The 24,797-nt window shown below is 45.5% G+C and overlaps 1 protein-coding gene across 2 annotated transcripts in view; it reads right to left on the bottom strand.

Annotated features, from left to right (window-relative positions):
- The window catches only part of LDLRAD3 (low density lipoprotein receptor class A domain containing 3), a 245,492-nt gene extending 236,922 nt beyond the window's left edge, over positions 1-8,570 (bottom strand). Inside the window, exon 1 of one of the 2 annotated variants that reach the window (XM_045484985.1) lies at positions 8,461-8,570. In XM_045484985.1, the coding sequence (XP_045340941.1) occupies positions 8,461-8,506 (46 nt within the window). In that variant the 5' untranslated portion in view covers positions 8,507-8,570. The remainder of the gene's footprint in view (positions 1-8,460) is intronic. The other variant, XM_045484990.1, reaches the window with a different exon arrangement.
- Positions 8,571-24,797: the final 16,227 nt, after the last annotated feature.

Genomic DNA, 24,797 nt, shown 5'->3' with positions numbered 1-24,797 from the left:
CCCAAAAATAAATAAACGTTGAAAAAAAAATTTTTTTAAAAATAAATAAACATTAAAAAAAATTTTAATAAAAAAATGAATTATGGTATACACACATACCAGAAGATGTTTTTAAAAGAACGGGTAGATATGTAAGAACCAAAAGATGGTTAAGACAATGCATATCTTTGTTTTTGTAATACATCTGAAATCAGGATGTACCCAATTTATCTTTAATATTGAAATATGTCTGAAATCAAGATGTGCTCAACAGCCAACAGCATCTTGTGATAGCACAGGACAAACAGAAGCAGTGATTTACTGGTCACTGGTGGTACCTGGGCAAACTTGGTCACAGCCATTCATGGTGTCCTCACCTCTGTCCAGTTCTGGGCACTGACAGTACTGAAGAGGTTGGTATTCAGAATGTCTTTTAAAGACTGTACTGAGATCCAATGTTGAAATGAAAAATTAGGGGCACCCGGGTGGCTCAACTGGTTAAGGGTCTGACTCATGACTTTGGCTCACTGTGAGATGGAGCCCCAAAGCCAGCTTGGGATTCTCTCTTTCCCTCTCTCTCTCTCTCTCTGCCCCTCCTCCGCTCGCTCTCGCTCTCTCAAAATAAACTTAAAACAAATTTAATGAAAAATCAGTGTGTACACAAAAAAGTGAGTAAACAGTGAAAATGTGGTGATAGGGAAGCAAATATCTGTCACTGGAAAAATGACTGCAATTCCATCATTTTTGCAAAGCAATTCTGTAACTTTAAAGTACTTAATAGAGGAAGACACACACAAAGAGCTGAAGCCTTACTGTAGTGCACATTAAGGTTAAGAGGAAATGCCAAATGCTTTGGAATAAATGACGTTTCCAAACGGGAGTGGGGGTGGGGGCAGACATAACTAATTCACATAGCTCAAAGTAAAAGTGACAGAATACAGGGGCGCCTGGGTGGCGCAGTCGGTTAAGCGTCCGACTTCAGCCAGGTCACGATCTCGCGGTCTGTGAGTTTGAGCCCCGCGTCGGGCTCTGGGCTGATGGCTCAGAGCCTGGAGCCTGTTTCCGATTCTGTGTCTCCCTCTCTCTCTGCCCTTCCCCCCGTTCATGCTCTGTCTCTCTCTGTCCCAAAAATAAATAAACGTTGAAAAAAAAATTTAAAAAAAAAGTGACAGAATACATATTTAAGTATGTATGTAAAAAATACATATTTAAGTGAAAACAACAAGTCGAAAAATTACAAATACAGAGACATATCAGCTCATTAAATTGTGTGTGTGTGTGTGTGTGTGTGTGTGTGTGTGTGTGTGTAAATCCATATAAGGGCTAAAATGATATGTATCAGTTCATAGTAATTTAGGAAAAGGAGAGATAATGTAAATGAAAGACAAAGAAGGATTTTAATGTTTTATTGTAAGGATCCTATTTTGTTTGAATCTTTATAATAAGCAGGTATCTGGTGTATTATTTTTGTCATGGCTTTAATTCAAGAAGATTACAACAAAATAATGTATATACAGCCATGGCACCCTGCCACATAGAGAAAACCTTCAAGGAGGGACAGCCATTATTATGCACCTAGATACCACGAAAGACACAAGAAATATGACATATCTGTTGAACGATAAAGAAGGTTGTTGCCCACAAGCCACAGAAGAAACGTCTTCTTCAAATCCCTGAAGCCAAGAGCCACAAGAGTTTTAGAACACCCACACGGATGACCCAACATTCTAACTGGAAAGCAAAAGAAAGCAAGTCAGAATGGGGCCACCGCCTCTGAAACCTGTTCAAGAAGGACTCATCCGTTTCATATCCCCAAAGGCAAGATATCCACCTGTGCTGAGGCCCTGTGACGTCCACGCAGCTCTGTTCCCATCAAGGCCAGGTGCGCATCGGTACACCTCACATCCAGAACGCCTTTGCAATAGTGCCTGCAGACAAGTGCCTTCCCAGATAAGGACAGAAGGGAAACAACCCCACTGCCATCACTGGATCATCCGGTTCTTCAAGGGCAATGAACACGTTTATGCAGCTTCAAGCCCCTCGAGCAAAGCATGGACAGGGCAGAGCTGGTGCCACGCTGATGAAGAGCCACGTAAAACTTTGAGAAGAATTTTCTAATTGATCCAAAGACAACAGGGAACACACATTTGCATGCTTGGGAAGCAAGAGCTCCTCCCTGGAAAAGCCTCTCTGAAGAGGACGTGACCGGAGGCACAGGTGCCTGACCTAAGATAACACACGCTTCTCCCTTCAAGCCCAGCATCCCTCTTCGTGGAGCCTCCTTTTTTCCTGCACAAAAGACCGCAGACAATGCACACTGCTGGTCTGAGGAGAGGAGGAAGGAAAACACTTGAGGAAAGCTGGACACTGAACAAAGGGAAATGACAGCTGGAAGGCGAAGTGTCTTAAAGGAATCCGAGTGTTATAAAGTGACACATAAACTCTAAAAAGACCTCAGAGAACAAAGTCCGAGATGAAAATTCCCCCAAAACCATCTTGCCGCTAGTACAGATGGTTTTCCCCGCCACCTGCACAACCGACCCAAGTTGTAAAGCCCTTTGATGGGAAGGAAGCAGGAATCACAGGGAGGGGAGGGAAGCTGAGAAGAACAGTAACTGCTCTGTAGAGCAGAGGAAGGGGGGACTTCCAGGGTTAAGATTTCAACACACAACTCCCAAGGCGGACTTCTAGGCAGGGTGAACCTCCCCAGTTTCACATTCAGGGAGCCTAGAGGCTTCTGGCGTCAGCTGTCACCCTCCTCAGGAGTCTCTCCCAGGAGAACTGAATCTGCAATGTAAAACTCCCGAAAGTTTTCGCTGTGGTACAAGGGGGAAGCGAGAGAGAAAGGGTCAGTGCTGGGCGGTTCTAATTACAACTGTACTTTCACATTGAACTTCTGGGGCTGTGGAAACAGAAAGCAGAAACCAGATGACTAAAAGACCCCTTGGAAGGAGGATGCCATCCCAACCCACCGCATCTAGAAGATATTTTGGATGAGCAGTAACAACGCTCAAAGTGTATGGCAAGGGGGCTTGCTCACCCTAGGGGTTCCCAACCCGGGGGGGGGGGGGAGTGGGGAGGTGCCTTCTGCCCCCAGAGGGCTTTTGGTATCATCTGGAGACATCTTTGGTCGTCACAAGTGTGGGAGGCCAGGAGGAAGGAGCCACTACTGGCTAGAACCAGCGATGCTGCTAAATGTTCTAGAATGGCAGGACAGTCCCCACAACAAAGAACTATGCAGCCCAAAAGTCGACAGAGCTGAGGCTGCGAAATCCTGCACTAGACCAACCCCATCCCTGCAATCATGTCCAGAAACTCTAACAATCCTACCTGAAAGAAACATTTGCCATCCCTAGGACGGAGCAGCTACCCAGTCACAAAAGTCCACTTCTTCTGGTAAGCAACATCAAACAGCAAGCAGGGGCACCTGGGGAGCTCAGTCGGTTAAGCCTCCGACTCTTGATTTCAGCTCAGGTCATGCTCTCATGGTTCATGAGATCGAGCCCCAAGTAGGGCTCTGCACTAATAGCATGGGGTCTGCTTGGGGTTCTCTCTCCCTCTCTCTCTGCCCCTCCCCCACGCATGCAAGCACTCTCTCAAAATAAATAAATAAATAAACTTTTTTTTTTGACTAAAAAAAAATCAAGCAGATGATGTGACAAGCAAATGCCGCATCTTCAAAGTACCTGGCTGCTTTCCCAGCAAACATTTTTTTTTTTAATTTTTTTTTTCAACGTTTTTATTTTTATTTTTATTTTTGGGACAGAGAGAGACAGAGCATGAACGGGGGAGGGGCAGAGAGAGAGGGAGACACAGAATCGGAAACAGGCTCCAGGCTCTGAGCCATCAGCCCAGAGCCCGACGCGGGGCTCGAACTCACGGACCGCGAGATCGTGACCTGGCTGAAGTTGGACGCTTAACCGACTGCGCCACCCAGGCGCCCCCAAACATTTTTTTTTAATTTTTTTTTTAACATTTATTTATTTTTGAGACAGAGAGAGACAGAGCTTGAACAGGGGAGGGGCAGAGAGAGAGGGAGACACAGAATCGGAAACAGGCTCCAGGCTCTGAGCTGTCAGCACAGAGCCCGACGCGGGGCTCGAACTCACAGACTGCAAGATCGTGACCTGAGCCGAAGTTGGCCGCTTAACCGACTGAGCCACCCGGGCGCCCCCCAGCAAACATTTTTAAAGGTACTCCTCAGCATCCGAGAGAGCAGATTCTTTTACAACAATTACAAAGAAAGAACAGCTTTTACTTAAACTCACACACACACACACACACACACACACACACACACACACACACGGGCGTGCACACACACAACCATCTTAACAATCTCCTTGGGGGTCAGGTATAGGCACTGGCAGAAAAACCAGCACACTTAGGATGGCCCAACCATTTCCAAAATACTCTAAAGAGAGAAAGAAAGAGGAAAAGAGAACAAACAAGAAAACTCCACAAACAAAACAGATCCCAGAGGATCCAAAGAACAAAACTTGTCCCCAGGGGCTATCTTACAGTTAAAAATAGTTCCATCAGCCTATGGCATATAGCATCTTTTACTTTTTAATTGTAAAATACAATAAACATATTAAAAAAAGGGAAATGTATACATATAGATCTCAATGAACAAAAACAACCCAACCCTCCTCACTCCCCACCCCCCCTGCCAAGTAATTACAATTTAGGTCAAGAAATCCAACCATGGCCCATGGTATCTTCCACCAAGCCTCCCCACCATGAACACAGCAAAACAGACCTGTGCTATTTTGAAAAGTTCCATCATTCCTCAAGGATTGAGATTTATTTTCTGTATTTCCCATGAACACCAACTGGTAAGTTCAGAGCAGTGACCACAAAGCGAACAGATTTAGGGAGGAGGGGTGTTTATGGAAACAATCTCACTGACTGTTAAATTCACAAAAGCAAGTGGGAGTAAAGGCGTGGAAGCTGTGTGCATGATTCCTGCAAACAAGAAGCCAGAGTTAGAATCCAAGCGTCAGTCCTCACTCCAGCATCCTGGGTATGAATGAGTTCTCGTGAACCATAAAATGACTTCCTGCCACACAGTACCATTGAAAAAATTCAACAAGATCGTGCATTTAAAGTGGCAAGCAAAATATCTCACACATATATGTGCCTGCCATCAATACTGGGTCCCCTTTCTCCCTGGGCCCGTGCAAACGGGCAAGGTCAAGTCTTTACTATGAGATTATTTGACTACAAACTCTCCTTCTCCCAGCTTCTTCTAAAATGCTTCGTGAAGGTAAGATATAAGCCCACTTTCAAGTTACCCTGGAGACTTTGGTAAAAAGGTGTCCACACCAGTCTTGGAGGCCCAGAATTGACCATCCTGCCCTTTCCTATTCACTCCGCTGTTCCTCCCCCACCCATATCAAGGTCAAAGGCCTAAGTGGGCTGCCAAATAAAAACACCTCAGACCCCAGCAGGGAACCTTTGTCCCATCTCTTTGAAGAGGAACAGCAACAAGGTGTGTTTATTTGTACTTCGGTACACAGTGCCCAGTCTCATCTACCAGGGCTGGGCTGCGATGTTACTCAACTAGGTAAAAATAATAACAAAATTGGGGCGCCTGGGTGGCGCAGTCGGTTAAGCGTCCGACTTCAGCCAGGTCACGATCTCGCGGTCCGTGAGTTCGAGCCCCGCGTCGGGCTCTGGGCTGATGGCTCAGAGCCTGGAGCCTGTTTCCGATTCTGTGTCTCCCTCTCTCTCTGCCCCTCCCCCGTTCATGCTCTGTCTCTCTCTGTCCCAAAAATAAATAAACGTTGGAAAAAAAAAATAATTAAAAAAATAATAATAATAATAACGAAATCTACCCGCTCACACCATTAAGTAGATCTTTCCAGGAGAAAAGGTCAGTACTCACACTCCTGGGAGTACACATGGGGGGGAAAATCAAGCGTGTTCACTGACAGAAGGAGAATGCCAGGGAATGGAAGCAAAGGTCCGCCCAGGGGGAGGTGGGATTGACCACCCGCAGGACACGGCCACCATCAGACACGGCTCACCATCTGTGCACTTAAAACCCAGCAAGCCCACCACGGGAAAAGAAACTGGACATTGGATGGGCTGAGTCTTTCTCACAGGATACATTAAAACATAACAACAGCTAAAAAATCAATGCTTCACTTCACTGACACAAACAACATAACAAAGGAAGAGAAAGAAAACACATGGAGGTGTCTGGGGTTCCTGAGTAACAAAGGCCTCCGGATTGCTCTTGAGATGTCAGTGGCCTCCCAGCCCTACAAAAAAACTCAGAGTAGGGTGCAACTAACTATGACCCCAGTTTTCTTCACAGACTCTCCAAGGGGAGACAGAAATCCAAAGTACTGGCTTTTATAATCTCTCTTGTTTTTCCAACTTCCCAGAAGAGGACCAAGAAGCTGGATATGAGATAGATGGGTGGAGTCTCTGGTCCCACTATGAACCCCAAACTGAACCACACATGGGCTTCTCTAAGAGGCTGGAAGGCCAGGGGCACCCGGGGGCATCAAGAAAAATGATCAGATCTGTTTCTGGTAACACACTGGGTCAACGCGGAATCCATGCTAAAAGGATGATGCTTAATGTAACACAAAAAATGCACACACAACCCAACCTGCCTAGAAGTTTCTAAAGCAACAACTGTAAAGGTGATTCAAAGCCACACTGACGCAATGACCACAGAGAATGGAAAACCACCACCACGGATAGTCAGGAGGTTCTGTGACCCCCAATCTCTCCCTCCCCACTGTGACTGTTTATTGTAACACTATTTTATATGTATACGTGTATTAAATAACCAGCATTGACCAGAGAAGGACAAAATTAACTTCACAGCTATTTTTACAGACATGGAGACTCAACCAAAGCAACCAAGTACCAACTGGGAATTGCAAAAAGTGTCCACTGAGCCACAAACAAATCTGAGGACACCTACAAGAGCCAGCTTCCAGACTGTCCTACTTGGATGTTACCATGAGACACATCTCCGCTATGCAAATGGAGAGCATGAATTTAGAGGCCCTGGAAAGCTCCCTGTTCTAACGGCCCCCACACAGGCTCATTCACACCTACCTATAGCTGCCAATGCCCCCTTGGGACTCTTTTGCTGGACTGGCCTGACAGTTCAGGAGAAACAGGGCATTGTCCCTCAGACTGAGTTAAAACCCCATGGCACCTACCACCATTCCACCATCACTGGAAGGCACGGCAAACCCACAGACACCAAAACGGGTCTCCAGGGGTGGGGATGATGTCACAGGTCTGAGAGGTGGGAAAGGCTGCCCAGTGGATTCTGAGGATGACCAGGACCAGGGACTTCAAGGAAGGAGGGGGATTTCTCTTTCCAAACACACATGGGGGAGTGGGGGAGCTCAGAGTGATGTCAGCCTCAACTTCCCAACACATGAACCACCACAGACACCTCCACAGCAAACAGCTAGAAGCATCTGGGGAAATCAAGCATACATTAGATAAGTGGATAGCACAAATGTCAGGCAAGCATGCTTCTGCTGAAGAAAGTTCACTGGGCCCTGTCACCCACTTTCTGGGCATCAGCTGCCCAGAAATAAACGTCAGGGGGCGGGCCGAGCTGAGGAGGGGCAGCTGACAGCTGTGGCCAGCGGGCAGGGGCAGAGGAGGAAGGGCTCCTGGGCTGGAATTCTGAGCGTGACCACATCAGCAGAAAAGTTCCAGGGGACAGCACGCTGTCAGGAAGGGAAAGAGGCTTGCTGCTTCCCAGAACCTCAGGATGCACCCGCTGCGGTGATGCCTGGTCCAAAGGGCCTCCAGATGAAGCTCGGGTGCACTCTCAACGGGCACCTCGCCAGTCTGGGCGCTCTCTGAGGAACAACTCGGGGTGGTCAGATGACAAACGTTCTGCTCCCAGAATAAGTGGGAAAGATTAATAATTCCCAGGTCTGGCCCTGCATCATCTCTCTTTACCCAAACCAAACACAGTCTCCGGAAGGAGTGGAAAGAAGCCACCATGCTACCCGCCAGACGTCCAGGGGGGAAACTGAGGCACAAGGGTGCACGCGAGGGATGCGGGAAGAGGCCCTGGGGAGGCTCGCACAGCGCCCGGCACCGGGAGCCTGGGAAGATGGGATCAGGGAAGAGTTCCCTCCCCTCCCCTGCCCTCCTCCCTTCCCCAAGACACACAACACACACACGCACTGGAGCTACGCCCAATCGGGGCAGCAGCCGGGCTCTCCAGCCGGGCTGCACACAATGCCCCGCCCGCGCGCACAGCCCTCCGCACCGGCCGGCCCGCACGCCCACACAATAGGACTGCGCGCACCCCGCCGCGGCCCCTCGCCCGAGTCCCGGCCAGCCCGGCGCCGGGGGCCGCCCTCCGTGCACACTCGCCCGGGAGACGCAGCCGGGCCGCGGGGAGGGCGCGCGATCGCAGCCCGGCCGCCGCACCCCCGCCCCGAGCCCCGCAGGAAGTTCGTCCGACGCCCTCCGACTCACCCGCGGCGCTGCTCAGCAGCAGGCACAGCGGCCCCAGCAGCCACATGGCGCGGCCGCCGCTCCCGCTGCCCGGCGCCGTCGCTGCCCCCGCGGCCGCGGCGCTGACCCCGCCCCTCGCCGCGCCGGCCCCGCCCCCCGCTGTCCCTCCGCCCGCGCGCCCCGCGCGCCCCGCCCGCCCCGGCCCGGCCGCCGGCAGCGCTCAGCCAAGTTTTGCCAGCGTCCCGCCGCGCGCGCCGTCCGCGCCCTGTCCCGCGTGCCCGGCTGCAGGGGCCGCCGACGGGGCTGCGGAGCGTCCGGCCCTCTTGGCCTCGCCTCCTCCCGCCTGGGCTTCGAGGCTCTTCCAACAGCCCGGGCTCTGTTCTCTGCCCCCTCTTTTTCCTCCTCCCTTAGCTCCTCCATCCTCGAGGATGCGGCGCTCACCGCCTTCCAGACCCAAGCTGGAGTTCTTGACTTAACCATAAAATTAGTTCACTCCAGGGAGAGACAGAAAAAGTTTGAAGAAAGGACCAAATATTATGAGAAAATATGCATTTTATTTTTAGTAGCAAGAGCAGAATACCGCGACCAGTGCTTCTCAAACTGTAATATGCATTGGACACTCGGGATTCTTGTTAAAATGCTGATTCTGACTCCGTGGGTCTGAGGTGGGGCCGGAGATTCTGCTTTTCTAACAAGCGTCTAGGTCGTTCCTAGACTGACATCTGAGAACCACAAGTGGAGTAGGGAAGCTAACACCTTTAAGAGTTATTTCATCTGGATCTTGTCTACCTATGCCCAGTGGAACACTGGGGCCCCCATTTGCGGAAAAGAAAAAAAAAAATGTAAAGGCCTACGCCCAGATGCAAAATGAACAGCTGCTCAAATGCAGTTGGAGCTCCGAGAGGCGCTGGTGAAAATTGCCAAAGGGCTTTAGATGGTGGAAGAATGCTGTGGCACTTTTGCGCCCCACCCTCCACCTCCTGATCCTCCCCAAATATGTAAAGTTGTGTTACACGATCAACATGCAGAGTAGTCCTGCCTCTCCATAATCAAGATACAGAGTAGTACCTCTTCCCCCAACAAGTTCACTCGCCCCCCAAAAAATAAAAAAACGAATAAACAATTGCCCAAAACTGAAAATAATTTATATGTCCATCAACTGGTGAATGGATAAGCAAATTATATTATATCATGTAATGAAACATGAGTGAATATCAAACGCATGCTAAGAGAAAGAATCCAGCCCCAAAGGGCACATTCTGTATGATTCCATTTATAAGACCCGGGAGGAGGAGGGAAGCTAAGCTATAGGGACCAAAATCAGATCAGTAGTGACCAGGGTCTGGGGCTATGGGAAAGAGATGGGTGCAAGGGGCACAAGAGAATATCATACATTTGTCAACACATATGCAACTACATCCCTAAAAGGCACACCGAAGACGGGCGAATTGTACTGTGTATAAGTTGTACCTGTTTGGAGGAGTCCAGAAGTTGTGGGTGCCGGGACAACTAGCCAGGGAGGTTATAGCAGGGATGCTGGCATCACTTTGGGGGTGCACTGGAGGCAAGCTCGAGGATGCTGAGGTTCAGTGACATTGTCATTGTTAGCTCTAGTCTAGAAACGTGACAGCTCAAGTGGATCAGGTCAAAAATTTTAAAACACCAATGACAGTTCAAAGTAATGAGAAAATGTGATGTGATATAGGAAAGTTTAACAAGTTCCACACTACAAAGTAGTGTGTCTAGTGTGGAAAATATAAATTCTCCAAAAAATTTAGCATTCAAGGAGTACATCCTGGGATCTGTGAACACTAGAGAGACTATCCCATGGGCTTCAGGGAGTTTTAAAGCTCCTAAAATTGCATGCAAAAAAGGTAGAGGTGGCAGGTGCATTTTTTCCGGGAAGTCCCTAGCTTTTGATAATGATACCCAAGAAGGGGCTCCTGGGTGGCTCAGTCAGTTAAGTGTCCAACTTCAGCTCAGGTCACGATCTCACAATCTGTGAGTTCGAGCCCCGCGTCGGGCTCTGTGCTGACAGCTCAGAGCCTGGAGCCTGCTTTGGATTCTGTGTCTTTCTCTCCCTCTGCCCCTCCCCTGCTAATGCTCTGTCTGTGTCTCAAAAACAAATAAAAACATAACAAAAAAATTTTTAAATGATACCCAAGAAGGTAAGTAATTTCTCCTGCAGCTGCTCGTTTTCCTCCAAACCTTAGGAATATAGAAGGGCAATGGACCTGACCCACTGCTAATAATCTTGTTTCCTTAGGTCCCTTTGGGCCCATGAACTTTGGGAATGATTTAGTGTACATTGCTTACTCTCCACATCTCTCTCTCTCTCTCTCTCTCTCTCTCTCTCTCTCACACACACACACACACACACACACACACACACACTTCTTTTAAGTGTACTAATGTCTTTGAAATGATTTGAAGAAATGTAAAGCCCTCTTGAAGTTCAATTGTTTTTATACTGAATCACTCGCAACCTCCTCACCATATCTGTTGGGACAGGCTGTGAAACCATTCTTTATACTTCATTATTCTCCCCTCCCAGTTCTTAAAATCCCATCAAAAACACAGGGCATTCTGTTTCCGGAAAACATGATAGGTTCTAATGTTAATTGTTCAGGTCTCAGAGAAGCCTGTCTTCTGAGTTGCAAGTCTTTTTCTTACGCTTGGTTTAATAAAAATCAAAACCAGATTGCATTTGTCTCTTATTTGCCAAGTGATACACTCTGTCCTTGTATTTGTGCTTCTGACATGGGTTCCCATTGCTGCCAAAGAAGTGAAGGGACTTGGTCCCTCTGTGGTCATCGGTATAATCTCCACCACTCCCTACATTTTTGTATCACTCCTCATAGCAGCTCCCAGAACATTACAGGTGAAACAGCACTGCTGGGCTTGAGCTCAGGTGTTTGGGATGTGCTCCCATGCTCCTCCCACTTGTTCACACTAGCTCTATGACCTTGGGCAGGTTATTAACCTCTCTGAGTCTCCATTTCCTTGTGGGTAAAACAGGCATCATATGAACACTTGGAACTTAGGGCTGCCTTCAAGATGAAATGAGACAGTATATGTAAATTCGTTGGCATGGTACCTTGCATATAGTAATTGCTTAAGGAAAGGTAGCTGCGGCTGTGGTTGTGGTTCACATTACAAGGTAGCTGGTGTGGCGGCCAGTCTCCAAGATGGCTCTCAAAGATCCTTGGGGCGCCTGGGTGGCGCAGTCGGTTAAGCGTCCGACTTCAGCCAGGTCACGATCTCGCGGTCCGTGAGTTCGAGCCCCGTGTCGGGCTCTGAGCTGATGGCTCAGAGCCTGGAGACTGTTTCCGATTCTGTGTCTCCCTCTCTCTCTGCCCCTCCCCCCTTCATGCTCTGCCTCTCTCTGTCCCAAAAATAAATAAACATTGAAAAAAAAAATTAAAAAAAAAAAAAGATCCTTGCCTTCTGGTATCCATGCACTTGTATAGTCTCCTCCCCCACAGAATGGCCTTTATGACCAATGGATACTGTAGAGGGGTCGCTGGGGAACCTCCAAGGCTGGGTCACTTGGGTCATAGCAGTTTCTTCCTTGTGTCTTAGATCCCATGCTCTGGGGGAAACCAGCCACCACACTTAAGCAGCCCTGTGGATAGGGCCACATGGGGATGGTCTGAGCTTCCTGCCAACTTGCCAGTCATTGGACTGAACCATCTTGGAAGTGGAACCTTGAGCCCCAGTCAAGCCTTCAGATGAAAGCAGTCTTGGTGAGAAATCCTGAGCTGGAGCCACGCAGCCACTCCCAAATTCCTGATCCGCAGAAGCCATCAGAGATCATAAATGTGTATTGCTGTTTTAAGCTACTAACTTTCAGAGTAATTCACTGTGTAATAATAGGTAACGTGTAGGATTGACTTCATGGTTCTAAAGGATGCTTTAAATGAAGTAATACATGGGAAACACTTAGAATGTTGCCTAGTACATAGCTAAGCATTCAATAAACATAAGTTTGGTTGTTATCATAGTTGGTTTTTCTATTATTGTCATCATCACTACCTTTCTTCCAAAGCATCTAAGATTCGGGCCTGTCAAATTTCAAGAAGACTCAAACTTGAAGAAGAGTTGAAACCATCAAGAGGGTTGAAGAGGAAGAACTAAAAGGACTAAGGAAAAACTTTATTTACAAGAAGTTTACTGCAGGGGCACCTGGGCGGATCAGTCGGTTGGGCAGCCGACTTCGGCTCAGGTCATGATCTCACAGCTTATGAGTTCGACCCCTGCGTCAGGCTCTGTGCTGACAGCTCAGAGCCTGGATCCTGCTTTGGATTCTGTGTCTCCCTCTCTCTCTGTCCCTTCCCTGCTCACGCTCTGTCTCTCTCTCTGAAATAAATAAACATTAAAAAAAATTAAAAAACAAACAAAAAGTTTACTGCAAACAAGGAGTAAGCAGCAGAGAAGGAGCTTCTCAGGCAGAGAAGTAGCATGAGAAGCTTTACTTCCAGAGTCACTTCTGTGGCTCATGGTTTTTCAGGGGCTCCATATCCCCTGGTCTGCAGTGTTCCTTTGTTTCGTGTGATTTCCATTCCTCTCTCTTGTATGTGAAGAACACAGAAATTCACTTGAGGATACAGCCAAGGAAGAAGGCTTGTTCCACTTCAGACTGTAGTGGGTGGTGGAAACTGCCTATTGAGAGACTATCTGGTGGAAAAAAGCCACTATTTCCTTCCTGAAAAACACCACACACACACACACACACACACACACACACACACACACACACACACTACCCCCGACATATAATCAGGAGAAGGCCACAGAGTCAAATGACTGAGGGAATAGGCTTGAGGTGGCTTGATACACTTGAGCTCCTAGTTCTACCAGGAGGCTGAGAGAGTCACTTTATCTGAGCCTCAGTTTCCTGTGAAATGGGCATAATAGTTGCACCCAACCTCCTAGAATTGTTGCATAAAGCGAAAGGACCCCCACACATTCCCTTAGTTATCTGCAAACGTTTGCTGAGAATCATCTCTGTGCCAAACACTGCTCTAAGCTCTGGATTGCTGCAGTGGGCAAAACCATGGAGTTCTCATGGAGTCCATAGTCTACGTGGGGAGTTGGACACACATCAAACTGACCAATGAGCGCACAGCATAACATCTGGTGTCACAAGGGTTATGGGACGCATTTACCAGAGCTCCTGACTCAGAGCTCTGATTTCTTCATCTCTTCTGACTTAGGACCTACATGTGAGGAGGAAGTAATACCAGGAAACGTGAAGGTTAAAGCTTTAGGAATTTGTGGCAGACAATCTCCCAGATGGCCCCCAGTGATGCCATTTCCTCATATTCACACTCCGTGTCATCCCCTCCTTTGGGTGCTGCTGGACTGGTGACTCAATTCTAACAAACAGAACACTGCCACATGTATGGGATGTTACTTCCAAAATTAGGTTACAAGAACACTCGGTGTCCTATCCTCCACCCCACCTTCTGTCTCTCTGTCTCTCTCTCTTGCTTGGCAGCTGCCATTTTGTGAACTGCTTTATTGAAAGGCTCAAGCGTCAAGGAACTGTAAAAATGTCCAGGCAACAGCCAGTGAGGAACTAAGGCCCTGAATCTAACAGTCGACAAACAACTAAATCCTGCCAACAATCATATAAGTGCGCATAGAAACAGATCTTGCCCTAGTCCAGCCTTCAGATTAGACCCCAGCTCTGGCTGACAGCTTGACCACCATAAACACTGACTCAGTGAACACTTAACATCATTGAATCTTACCTGGTCCCCTGAGGAAGGCAGTGTGAGAGAATCATCACTGATCAAGTGTCTGTTTCAGACATTGTACATTTATGATCACATTTATCTTCACAATAATCTCTGAGTTAGATTTTTTAATTTCTTTTAACGTTTATTGATCTTTGAGAGAGAGAGAGAGAGAGAGAGAGAGACAGAGTGTGAGGAGGGGAGGGGCAGAGAGAGAGAGGGAGACACAGAATCTCTGAGCTGTCAGCACAGGGCGCGACACAGGGCTCAAACTCACAAACCGCGAGATCATGACCTGGGCCCAAGTCAGGCACTCAACTGACTGAGCCACCCTGGCGCCCGCCCTAAGGAGTTAGAGATTGTAATCCTCTTTTCACAGATAGGGAATCTGAGTCCCAGAGAATTTAAGAGAGTGGCTCAAAATAACCCAGGGAAAAGTGAGGTTCAAAGTCAGATCCTTTTGGTTCCAAAGAATTTCTGCAACACCACACCAAACCTTACTGCCTTCTAAAACAAAAAATCCCCAATTCATAAAACCCAGAATGTGTTTGCAGCTTGAAAGATACTGCGCTCACTAGGTAAAGGCTCTCAGCACATCCAATAGAACTTGATTTCTTATGTAATACAATTCAGCTCCTAGAAAACTTTTCTGGATGCATCTAATTACTGTAGTTCCCACCGCCACCCCTCAAAACAATGCTGAGCAGGAGAGGTCTCCCAGCTAGAAATTAAATCATCCCCGAGCTGCCAAATGTACATACTTTTTTTTTTTTTTTAAGTTACCAGGCTAATCTACAGAAAAATCCTGCTGGGAACCAACAGAATTCTTGTAATTCATGTTTAATATAGTCCCTAGCTTACAGAAGAGACATCTATTGACATTTCCTAATGAAAATGTTGCACCATCTGAAAAAAGGATGAAATTTTTACCCCTCATTTAAAAAAAAACAAAACACGCAGCTTGTTATTTTAATGCCTCGGTTTTACTGCCCCTTGAATGAAGTTGTCTACACCCTTAAAAGGGTGATTTTTCACTTGTGACCAGTCCTGGAACCAAGAAACAATTATAGGAAAACAAATTTAACCTTCAATTTATCATCAGAGCCATTTTGCCAGTTTTCCTAGCAGGCAACATTTTTTTTTTTTTTTCTTTCTCAGTGGGAAAGGGAGAAAAAGTGGATTCATTAAACGTGTAAGCCTATCATGCTCACAGCGAGAAGTCTGCTTAGGATTCTCTCTCCCTTCCTCTCTGCCCCTCCCCTGCTCTCTCTCTCTCTCTCTCTCTCAAAATAAAAAAAAACTTTAAAAAAGTGTAAGCCTACTCTTGGCATATTAATTTGAGGGGAAAAATTCTCATAGAATTATATACATTTACAGCGTCCAGTGTGGTAGCCATCAGCTACATTTGGCTATGTGTAGCTGCACTGCCAACTTGAATGAGGCTATTCTGAGTTATGATCTCCCCAGGTACAAAACGCAAACTAGATTTCAAAGACAGTACAAAAAAGAATGCCAATGATCTCAGTAAGATTTATGTTGATCATATGTTGAAATATAATATTTAGATATATAGAAGCAAATAAAATAAAGTTAACTAACTCCACTGGTTTCTTTCTGCTTTTTTTTAAAAATCTTTTTAACGTTTATTTTTGAGAGAGAAAGAGAGAGACAGAGCGTGAGCAGGGGAGGGGCAGAGAGAGAGGGAGACATAGAATCCAACGCAGGCTCCAGGCTCTGAGCTGTCAGCACAGAGCCCGACTCAGGGCTCGAACTCACAAACCATGAGTTCATGACCTGAGCTGAAGTCGTAGGCTTAACCGACTGAACCATCCAGGTGCCCCTCTTTATGCTTTCTTAATGTGGTTGCTGGAAAAATGTTAATTTCATATGTGGCTTGGATTTGAGGCTCACAACATACTTCTTTTGAACAGCGCTAATGTAGACAATAGTTTATTTGGTAAATAAACACATGATCTACCGCTGTTCCTTGTGCCACAGTTGAATATAAATCCACTTGAAGATCACTCACTTAGGAAGAACTTTTTTCTTTCCTGTTTCTCCAACTGAATGATTCTGCCTCCAGAGCCTGTTGACCTTATATTCTAGACATCCAAGTTAATTGATATAAAAGCGATTTTAATATCATAATGTCATAATGCCATAATATCAGTAGGACAAATGTACCACAGGGCCAAGAAGGGAGGGGAAGAAATGAATAGAGAAGAGAGAAACCATCTTTTGAAATAACATGAACATTTGACACTTGAATTCTGAAAAGAACCCAACACTGAATAAGATTTCCATTTTCAGTAGGGAAATTTATAAAGTAATTAACTAACAAGGCAAAAGTCACAGGAGATATTCACTCAGTGACAAATGCCAAGAAAATGATTCCAGCATGCCTAGGTTTGATTACCTTCCCCAGGTAACTGACTTTTTTTCACAAACAGGTAAGCAGTAGATTTTAGAGTACTCACAAAAAAAAAAAAAAAAAAAAAAAAAAAAAAAACCATCTGGAAGGTAAATAGATTTACATTTTTAATCGGACATTATTGGAACATTTTCCCACACTGTGAAAACTCTGTTTTAATAATTTAAGTTGTTTTGCTCAGAGTACCTCAGCCTACTTCTTTGAAACACCTCTTCATTTCACGCTAGATTCTTTGGGCTTGATTGACTTTAATGTTTAAAAGCTTAATTCTGAGAGCTGTTTGACTGCCTGATCGGGGGCTGCTGCTGTGTGGGTTTGTAGTTCAACTTGGTTTCGGGGGGGGGAGGGGTGGGGGGTTGTGCAGAGAAAATGGTTTTTTTGGGTTTCTTTTTTTTTTTTTTTTTTTTTTTTTTTTTGCATTCTTCAGTGAATTCTCACACCCAGTGTGGAAGGGAGAGAACAAAAAGGACCAGGAAGGGATATTTTTTACAATTTCCAGAACCCTTCAGCATACGTATAATGAAAACACAGTAGAATTGCAGGTTTTGTTGGCTTCTGTCAGGCAGTAACCATACCTCCTTCAATGTAGCTAGTACTTTCTACCCCATTGTTCAAGCCAGAAATCAACATGGACCCCTTGCATTCCTTCACTCCCCAACATGATCAGTTACCATGATTTGTATATTCTACCTACTGAATGTCTATTGAGTGCAATTCACCCCTTCTCCTTCCCTCCTGCCCCTTCCTTACCTGAGACCCCCATGTGTCTCTGCCTGGGTGGCTTCAACTCTCTCCTAACTAAACTTTTCAGGTCTTGTGTTGCTCCTTCTCAATCTCCTGGAAACCTCCGTGGCCTCCATTGCCCACAAGACAAGTTCAGACTTAGCTAAGTATATTCTTAATGAGCTGCTGCTGAGGCTGACGGTCATGGGGGCCAGGGGCAGAGAGAAGGGTGAAAGGTGAGACCAGATTAGTAGGCAGGAGACTTTTGGTTATTGTAAGGAGTTTAGTCATTATCCTGTGAGCATTAAGAAGTCGCAAATGGTCAATTTTAAGCAGGGACATGGCAGGAACAGATTTGCATAATCTGTTTTGTTAAAAGCAAGGGTTCTTGAATTAAAATAAAAACAACAAGGGTTCTGGAATCAAACTTGAGTTCAAAGTCTGACCATGCCACTTAGCTCTGTGTCCTTGAGCAATTTCTTTAACTTTTCTGAGCTGGTTTCTTCAACTATAAAATGGAGGTTAAGTAGGCACAATTATGATATCTAAATGAAGTAGCACTTAGCATACTATTCAGCTTTTAGTAAGCACCCTACTAATTAGAACTAAATATTACTATTAATAACTCCTAATCTTTCTGTTTTTTTCCAAGAAGCCCTCCATGAGCCCTCAAGACTGAGTTAAGCTTCCTTCCCATGTGCTCTAGTAACACCCTGCATTTATCTCTGTCTGTAGGATTTATGAGTTTGATCATAACTGCCCATTAAGATCGCCTATGGGTTCTTTCCCCCACTAAACCATAGCTTCCTAAGGTGAGAACTAGGGCTGACATGGTGAGAGTTCCTTTCATATTTGCCAAATAAAAGAATACCTTAGGGGACCTGAGTGACTCAGTCAGTTAAGCATCCAAGTCTTGGTTTAGGCTCAGGTCATGATCTCATGGTTGGTGAGACTGAGCCCCCATTGTGCTGTGCATTGACAACGCAGAGCCTGCTTGGGATTCTCTCTCTCTCTCTCTCTCTCTCTCTCTCTCTCTCTCTCTTTCTATCTCTCTCTCTCTCTCTCTCTCTCAAAATAAATAAATAAACATAAAAAGGAGAATATCTTAGATTGTTGCATACTTCAATTTGCACGATCACTTCTGTCCCATCTTTATTCCCACTTTGCAGTTAAGGAAACAAAAGCTCACAAAAATCCAGTTTTAAGCCCAAAGTCCTATAGTCAATAAGCATCAGAGCTGCAACTTGTCTCTGGTTCTGTATCTCACCATGGCCTGGGAGAAGAGAAGCTGGAAATCAGTAACACCCTCGAAAACGATCTTCCAAGAGGAAAATGGGTGTTTTCACAAAGCTTCATGAAATGGCAAAGTGAAGAATAAAATGTTTCAGCTGCAAAAATACTAGGTAGCCAGAAATCAACCCCAATCTTACCAGAAATAATAATTCCAGGAAATGGAGCCACATACTCAAAAGGGAATATACTCCAGGATACACATAATAAAGTCACCTTGGCAATGCTTGTGCCTTTGTGGCCAAGCCAGGGAGGGATTGAATTTAAAAGAGCATTGCAAGGAGGACATTTGCCCAAGCTAGCCCATCCTAAGAGGTGTGCCAACCCACCCCACAATGTCCAGCTCCCTGCCATATAATTGTAAGCCTGATCACAGCAAAACTCCAGAGTAATTGCGATGAAAATTTCCAAGGGGGAAAGATCAGAAGGTGGTAAAGCTAGAAGCTGTCCACGTAGGCCAGTTGGCTCAAATGTCACAGCATGGTGCCAATGAAGTCAAAGTTGATACTGGTATGGGCCAGTTGGCTTTGCACTGAGGGGGAAAGATGTTCTATGGTCACTGGCTACAATCTTCATCCTCACTTGCCCTGCCAATGCCAGTAGTTGGGATCAAAAGGGAATCGGGTAAAAGAGTTTAGAGAACTTAATGCCAATCTTGATGACCAGGACTGACACTCAGGTAGCACACATCAATACAGACAGCCATCTGTCAGAACAAAACACCTCTGGACTAGTTGGCAAATAGCACCGAGTCTCCTGAGTGCCTCCCACATCACCCCAGCTGCCCAACTCCTCCCCAAAGCAAGAGTGAGAAGTGCCAGGAAAGGAAGAGAAGCATAGTTTCCATGAGTTTCCAGTATTGGGGGGATGGTCTGATTTTACAGGATTTACCAAACATGTACAAAATGAGGCAATGTTTATCAATTTGAATATTTTTCTATTTAAGTAACATAACAAATGAGAAAGAAAGTCTCAACATGCATCTTGAATTTTGGTTCCAACATTAGTCTCCCTGGAACTAGAAAAGTTTTTCCATGAGAATAATAACAGCAAATATTTATTAGGAGTTTTATGAGTTGGGATTCCCCAGAGCAGAGCTTGAGACAAGGACTTGGGTGCAGAAAGTTTACTGGGAAGTGATCCCAGGAAGCAGAAGTGAGGGAGGGAATGTAATGGCAACAGCTAGAGAGAAGTCAATGAAAAGGTGCATTTCTTGAGCTGGTAAATGTGGGCAACTGAGGCTCATCCTGACTGTGACCCTCTGGGATCCGCATAGACCACACCTCAAATTATCCCTCCGAATCGGGGAATGAGACATTTACCCACAGATTCCTGTCTCCCGTTGGTTGAGAATTAAATCTCTGCATTTCCAAGCTGCCCCACTTTGGAAAAGACCCTGAGGTAGAAAAGCTGAGACACTCAGTGGATGTTTGAGGTGGGACCCGGCCAGGGTTGGGGCGGGGGGATATCTGCCCCTGTGGCCACAGCCCAAATCCCATGTGGGCCACGTGAAGAGGCTTTCCATATACCAGGTACCTTACATTCAACAGGCAGGTCCTATTATTTTCAGAAGAAGAAACAGACATGGAAAGGTAAAGTATCTTATTAAATGTCGCAGAAATGGCTGAAATTCAAACCTGTGTTATCCAACTAATGAGTCTAAGCTTTTAACCATAGGAAAAAATTGCTTATAATGAGACTCCAGAAAAGAAAAAAAAAGAGCAACCCTTTGCAGGTGGGGTGGGAGTGAGGGAGAAACAATAGTAGAGAAGATTTTATGTTTATACACTCCCTTCTTCGTATGGAAATAGAGAAAGATAGCCAATCTGGCTGTAGACTTTAAAAACTCTGAAAAAAATGTCTCCTAATGACTTGACACAGAATTACAGACCAGTCCTTTCCCCCAAACACTCAAATGTACTGTGTATATAAAGGTGCACGTATTGTCCATTATTCCAATGAAATCCTAATGGGTTTCGAGGCCACTGATGATTCACACCACAGCTCTAGGGAGGCTGCGGACCCGTTTAGTGCAATTCTTGACACAGTCTATGATTCTTCTTGGCTTGGATTTTTTTAAGAGGTCAAGAGTATTGCTTTCTATGAAAGGAACAAAACAAAAATGTGTTGGATAACATTAAAGACAGATGACATTTAGAGACCTAAGCAGAGCTGTTATGTCCATGTTCAGCTGGTCTACCCATAAAGCGAATGAGAATTACAATTGGGGATGAATTTATGAACAAGCCCCTCATACCAGCAGGAATGCGGGGTAATGTTTTATACGTGATGTGCCAGCCATCTGCAGAGCTAAGCAAACCTGGAGATCAGAGATATTAGGCTCCTGTCAGGTTCCAGGTAAATGATCTCCAGGGAGCTGAGGGGAAGCTTTCTGCACAGATGATAAAGACCACTGAAATGACATGGTTCCTCTCATTAGATCTCTTCCTGCTTTATCTCCTCCGGGTCACGCCCTGCGCTCACTCTCAATTTGATTTCACTGGAAGGTTCTGTAAGTGAATTTGGAGCTTCTGAGTCATGCCTGAGATGCAGCAGGCTGCTCTCATTCTCTGCCCCTGGGCCCTCCTGTCCAACAAGGGTTCTCAAGCATGCTGTCTGTCCTCCTTTAAACGAGATGGCGATGGGACGTGTGACCCATTTCTCGTGGGGACTTGGTAAGCCACGATTAGGAAGCCACTACCCATATTTTTCTACTATTGGAAGAAAAAGAAGTAGGAAATGCTTGAAAGTTCTACAATACCCAAAGAGAAAGAAGCTTGCAGGTTGCAGCGGTAGAAAAGATGGTAATTGTTTCCTGTTATGTGACGCTATGAAAGCCATCACACCTAAGGTCAGTCCCAAAGAGAAGTATCATTTGGTGAAGACCAGGCCAACCAGACAAAACTAATTTACAAGTTTTTAACCAGAGGCTTCCAGAAATTAAAAAGATTCTGATTTGTAACATCTCACATATACCCAACGTGTCTCATAATCTCGTTTCTTTCCTCCCCGTTTTATACACTGCACACTACCTAGCACCCTCTTCCTGAAATTTTCCATAAACATTAATTAGGATCATTCATTCAACACCTATTCACTCCCTTCCCTCCCCCACTGTGGGACAAGGAGACTTCCCACCCCCACTGATGGCCAACTGGCCATATAACTTGCTTTAGCCACTGGAATATTAGCAGATGCAAAAGGAACAGGGGCCTTAAGTGTGCTTGTTGGTGTTGGTTTGACCCCTTTTGCTCCAGTGATCTACCATGACAGCATCGCCCTGGGTATTTTCTGCTCATTCAATATGGGCCCCAGATCAAGCATAAACCCTAGAACCATGCCCAGGGAGCCCACAGCCTGAAGCAGAACTACCCAGCTGAGCCCAGCCACTGTCAGTCTGCTTGTAGACAATGGCAGCCCCATGTGTTGTTAGCCACTGGGGTTTGAGTGGTCTGTCCCTGGCCAGTGTGTCTTTGTCGTTCTCCTCGCTCATTCTTCCCGACTCTAATTCACAAAAGCCCAAAAGAAGGGCAGCCCCGCTCTTCAGAAGAGAAGGAAGGGAGAGAAATACAATGAAGCAAAATCAGAATCCTCTCCAAGACTTGCAGAAAGGAAAAAAGGCTGGAACTCTTCACGTGTTGGTAATTGCTGAATTGTCACACCCATACTAGTAGCTACCATTTAGCTGTTCTGCGACAGGCACGGTGTTAAACACTTTATAAACCTGAACATATTTAATCCACCCAGTGTCCCAAAGAGTCAGACTAAATAGCACCATTTGACAGAAAGAAAATCGAGTCTTACAAGGGTTACCTATCTTGTTACAAGGCGCCAGAGCTGGGATTAAAACTCAGGTTTAGGCAAAGCCCATATTAGTGCACAACCTGGGCAGTGAACCAGTCCCAAAATGAAATACCATTCTTAAATGTAACAAATTGGCAAAGATTAGAAACACTCTAACACTGAGTACTGGCGCAGGTATGAAAGCGGCATCCCATAAAATACAGGTGAGAATGTAAATTGGTGCTAACCTTCTGGAAAGCAACCTGGCAATATTTATTAAGAAGCTGAACATTCACATACCCTTTGAACCAGTAATCCCACTTCTTTGATTACATTCTAAGCAACTAATCAAAGATGCTGCCAAAGATTCACGTTCAGGGTTGTTTTTCAAGCCATTGCTTAACACAGTGAAAAATTGAAATCAACTAAAATGTAGAATAGTTGCAGAATAGTTAAATAATTGGTATTTGCTACTGGCTAGAAATATACGCGGCTTATAAAATATGGTTAAAAATCATATTTTAGTGAAATGGAGCAAAGTTGGTGCTCTGGGCTGAATGTTTATATCCCCCCACCCAAATCCATATGTGGAAATCCTACCCCCAAGGTGATGGTATTAGGAGGTGGGGGCTATGGGAGGTGGTCGGGTCATGAGGGCAGAGTCCTCACGGAAGGGATTCTTGCCCTTATAAGTGAAACCCGAGAGAGCTCCCTCACCGCCTCCACCATGTGAGGACACAGCAAAGAGTTGCCATCTATGAATCAGGAACTGGGTGTTCACCAGATCCTGAGTCTTCAGGCAAACTGATCTTAGATTTGCCAGCCTCCAGAGCTTTGAGAAATAAATTTCTGTTGTTTCTGTTCTGTTGAAGTTACCATTCTCAGGTATTTTGTTATAGCAGCCTGAATGGACCATGACAGTTCGCGGTACTGTCTAAACAGGGGTGGGGGGGGGAGTAGGATATAAAACTGACTATATACGGTGACTCCAGTTTGGAGAAAGAGTAAGATAATAGAGAGTGTGCAGTTAATTCTGCATGATGATTATTATTTCCTATGACATTTTTTTTGCATCTCTAAACATTTTTTATATTTCTCAAATTTTATACAATAAGCGAATATTACTTTTATACCTAGAGAAACATACTTAAACATATATATATATATATATATATAATATATATAATTTTTTTTGAAAAGACAGCAACTATTCTCCCTGTCAAATATACGCCCTATGAGGACAGGATTCGTTATCTGTGTTGTTCACTGATGTGTGCCCCGAATAGTGTCTGTGTGGCTCCTAAAATATGCTCAGCAAATATCCGCTGAGTGAACCACAGGTACAGTCTACAGCACGTGCAAACCCAGCCTGTACGGTGAGGTTTATCCATCGCTGCATAAATGGCGGTCCTCGAAACAAACGCTTTAAAAGGCTCATACATTCTGAGGCCAGAACTTCATACAGGACACAGCACCTGTCTTGCTACCTGGTGCCTGGGGCCTTACCCAGGAAGACATGACTAGCTGGAGGTGACCTGCAATGCTAAGAGCAAGAATCATCTAGAGGCTTCTTCCCTCACATGCCTGGTGCCTGGGATGGGATGACTCAGAGGCTGGACTCAGCTGGGACTCCCAACAAGCATCTACATACACTCCATGTCTCCATCCAGCTTGGGCTTCCGCAGTGGGTTTTGCATGAGCAAGAAAGGAATGTTTACTATGCTAAGACATTGATGCTTTGGGATTTGCTGCTGCAGCGGAGTCTATCGTATTCTGGATTAATACAATGATTCTCAGATACATGGCTATGTCACGTAATGTGACGTACCTGAATTTACCCTGTCTTCTTGTCTCTGTGAGCCTGGAGGTCAACCTGAGCAGAGCTGCTGCTCAGCGAGGCATGTGAGTTCCACATGACCCAGGCCAGGGTGCCCCCCCCCGCCGTGGCATTTCCACACGTGGCCTTGGACAAGTTATGGAATCTTTCTGAGCCTTGGTTTTCCCATCTGCAAAATAGGAATGATGATGTTTGTCTCGGGATTGTTGTAAGAGTGAAATGAGATGAAATATCTATTATAAGGGACTTGAAACAGCAAAAGCACTTATTAAATGTTCATTTTTGTGTTAGTTCTGCTGTTATACAGGGTCCACAAATGTCTTTATCTGATGGCTAGGGTGGTGCCAGCCGTGCACAATGAAACAAAAAAAAGTCATCACACTCAGGGAGAATTTAGCATGTTTCATGTGGTTTGGGTTGGGGGGTAAAAGTCAAAAGAGGAGACTGAAGCCCTAAAGCCACAGATAAGAAGTAAAAAAAAAAAACAACAAAAAACAAAAAACAAAACAAAACAAAAAAAAAAACCACTTCCCCTTTGGATGTATTAAATATC

Source organism: Leopardus geoffroyi, chromosome D1 (assembly GCF_018350155.1).
Source record: "Leopardus geoffroyi isolate Oge1 chromosome D1, O.geoffroyi_Oge1_pat1.0, whole genome shotgun sequence".
NCBI lineage: Eukaryota > Metazoa > Chordata > Mammalia > Carnivora > Felidae > Leopardus > Leopardus geoffroyi.
This window is presented reverse-complemented; position numbering and strand designations above follow the sequence as displayed.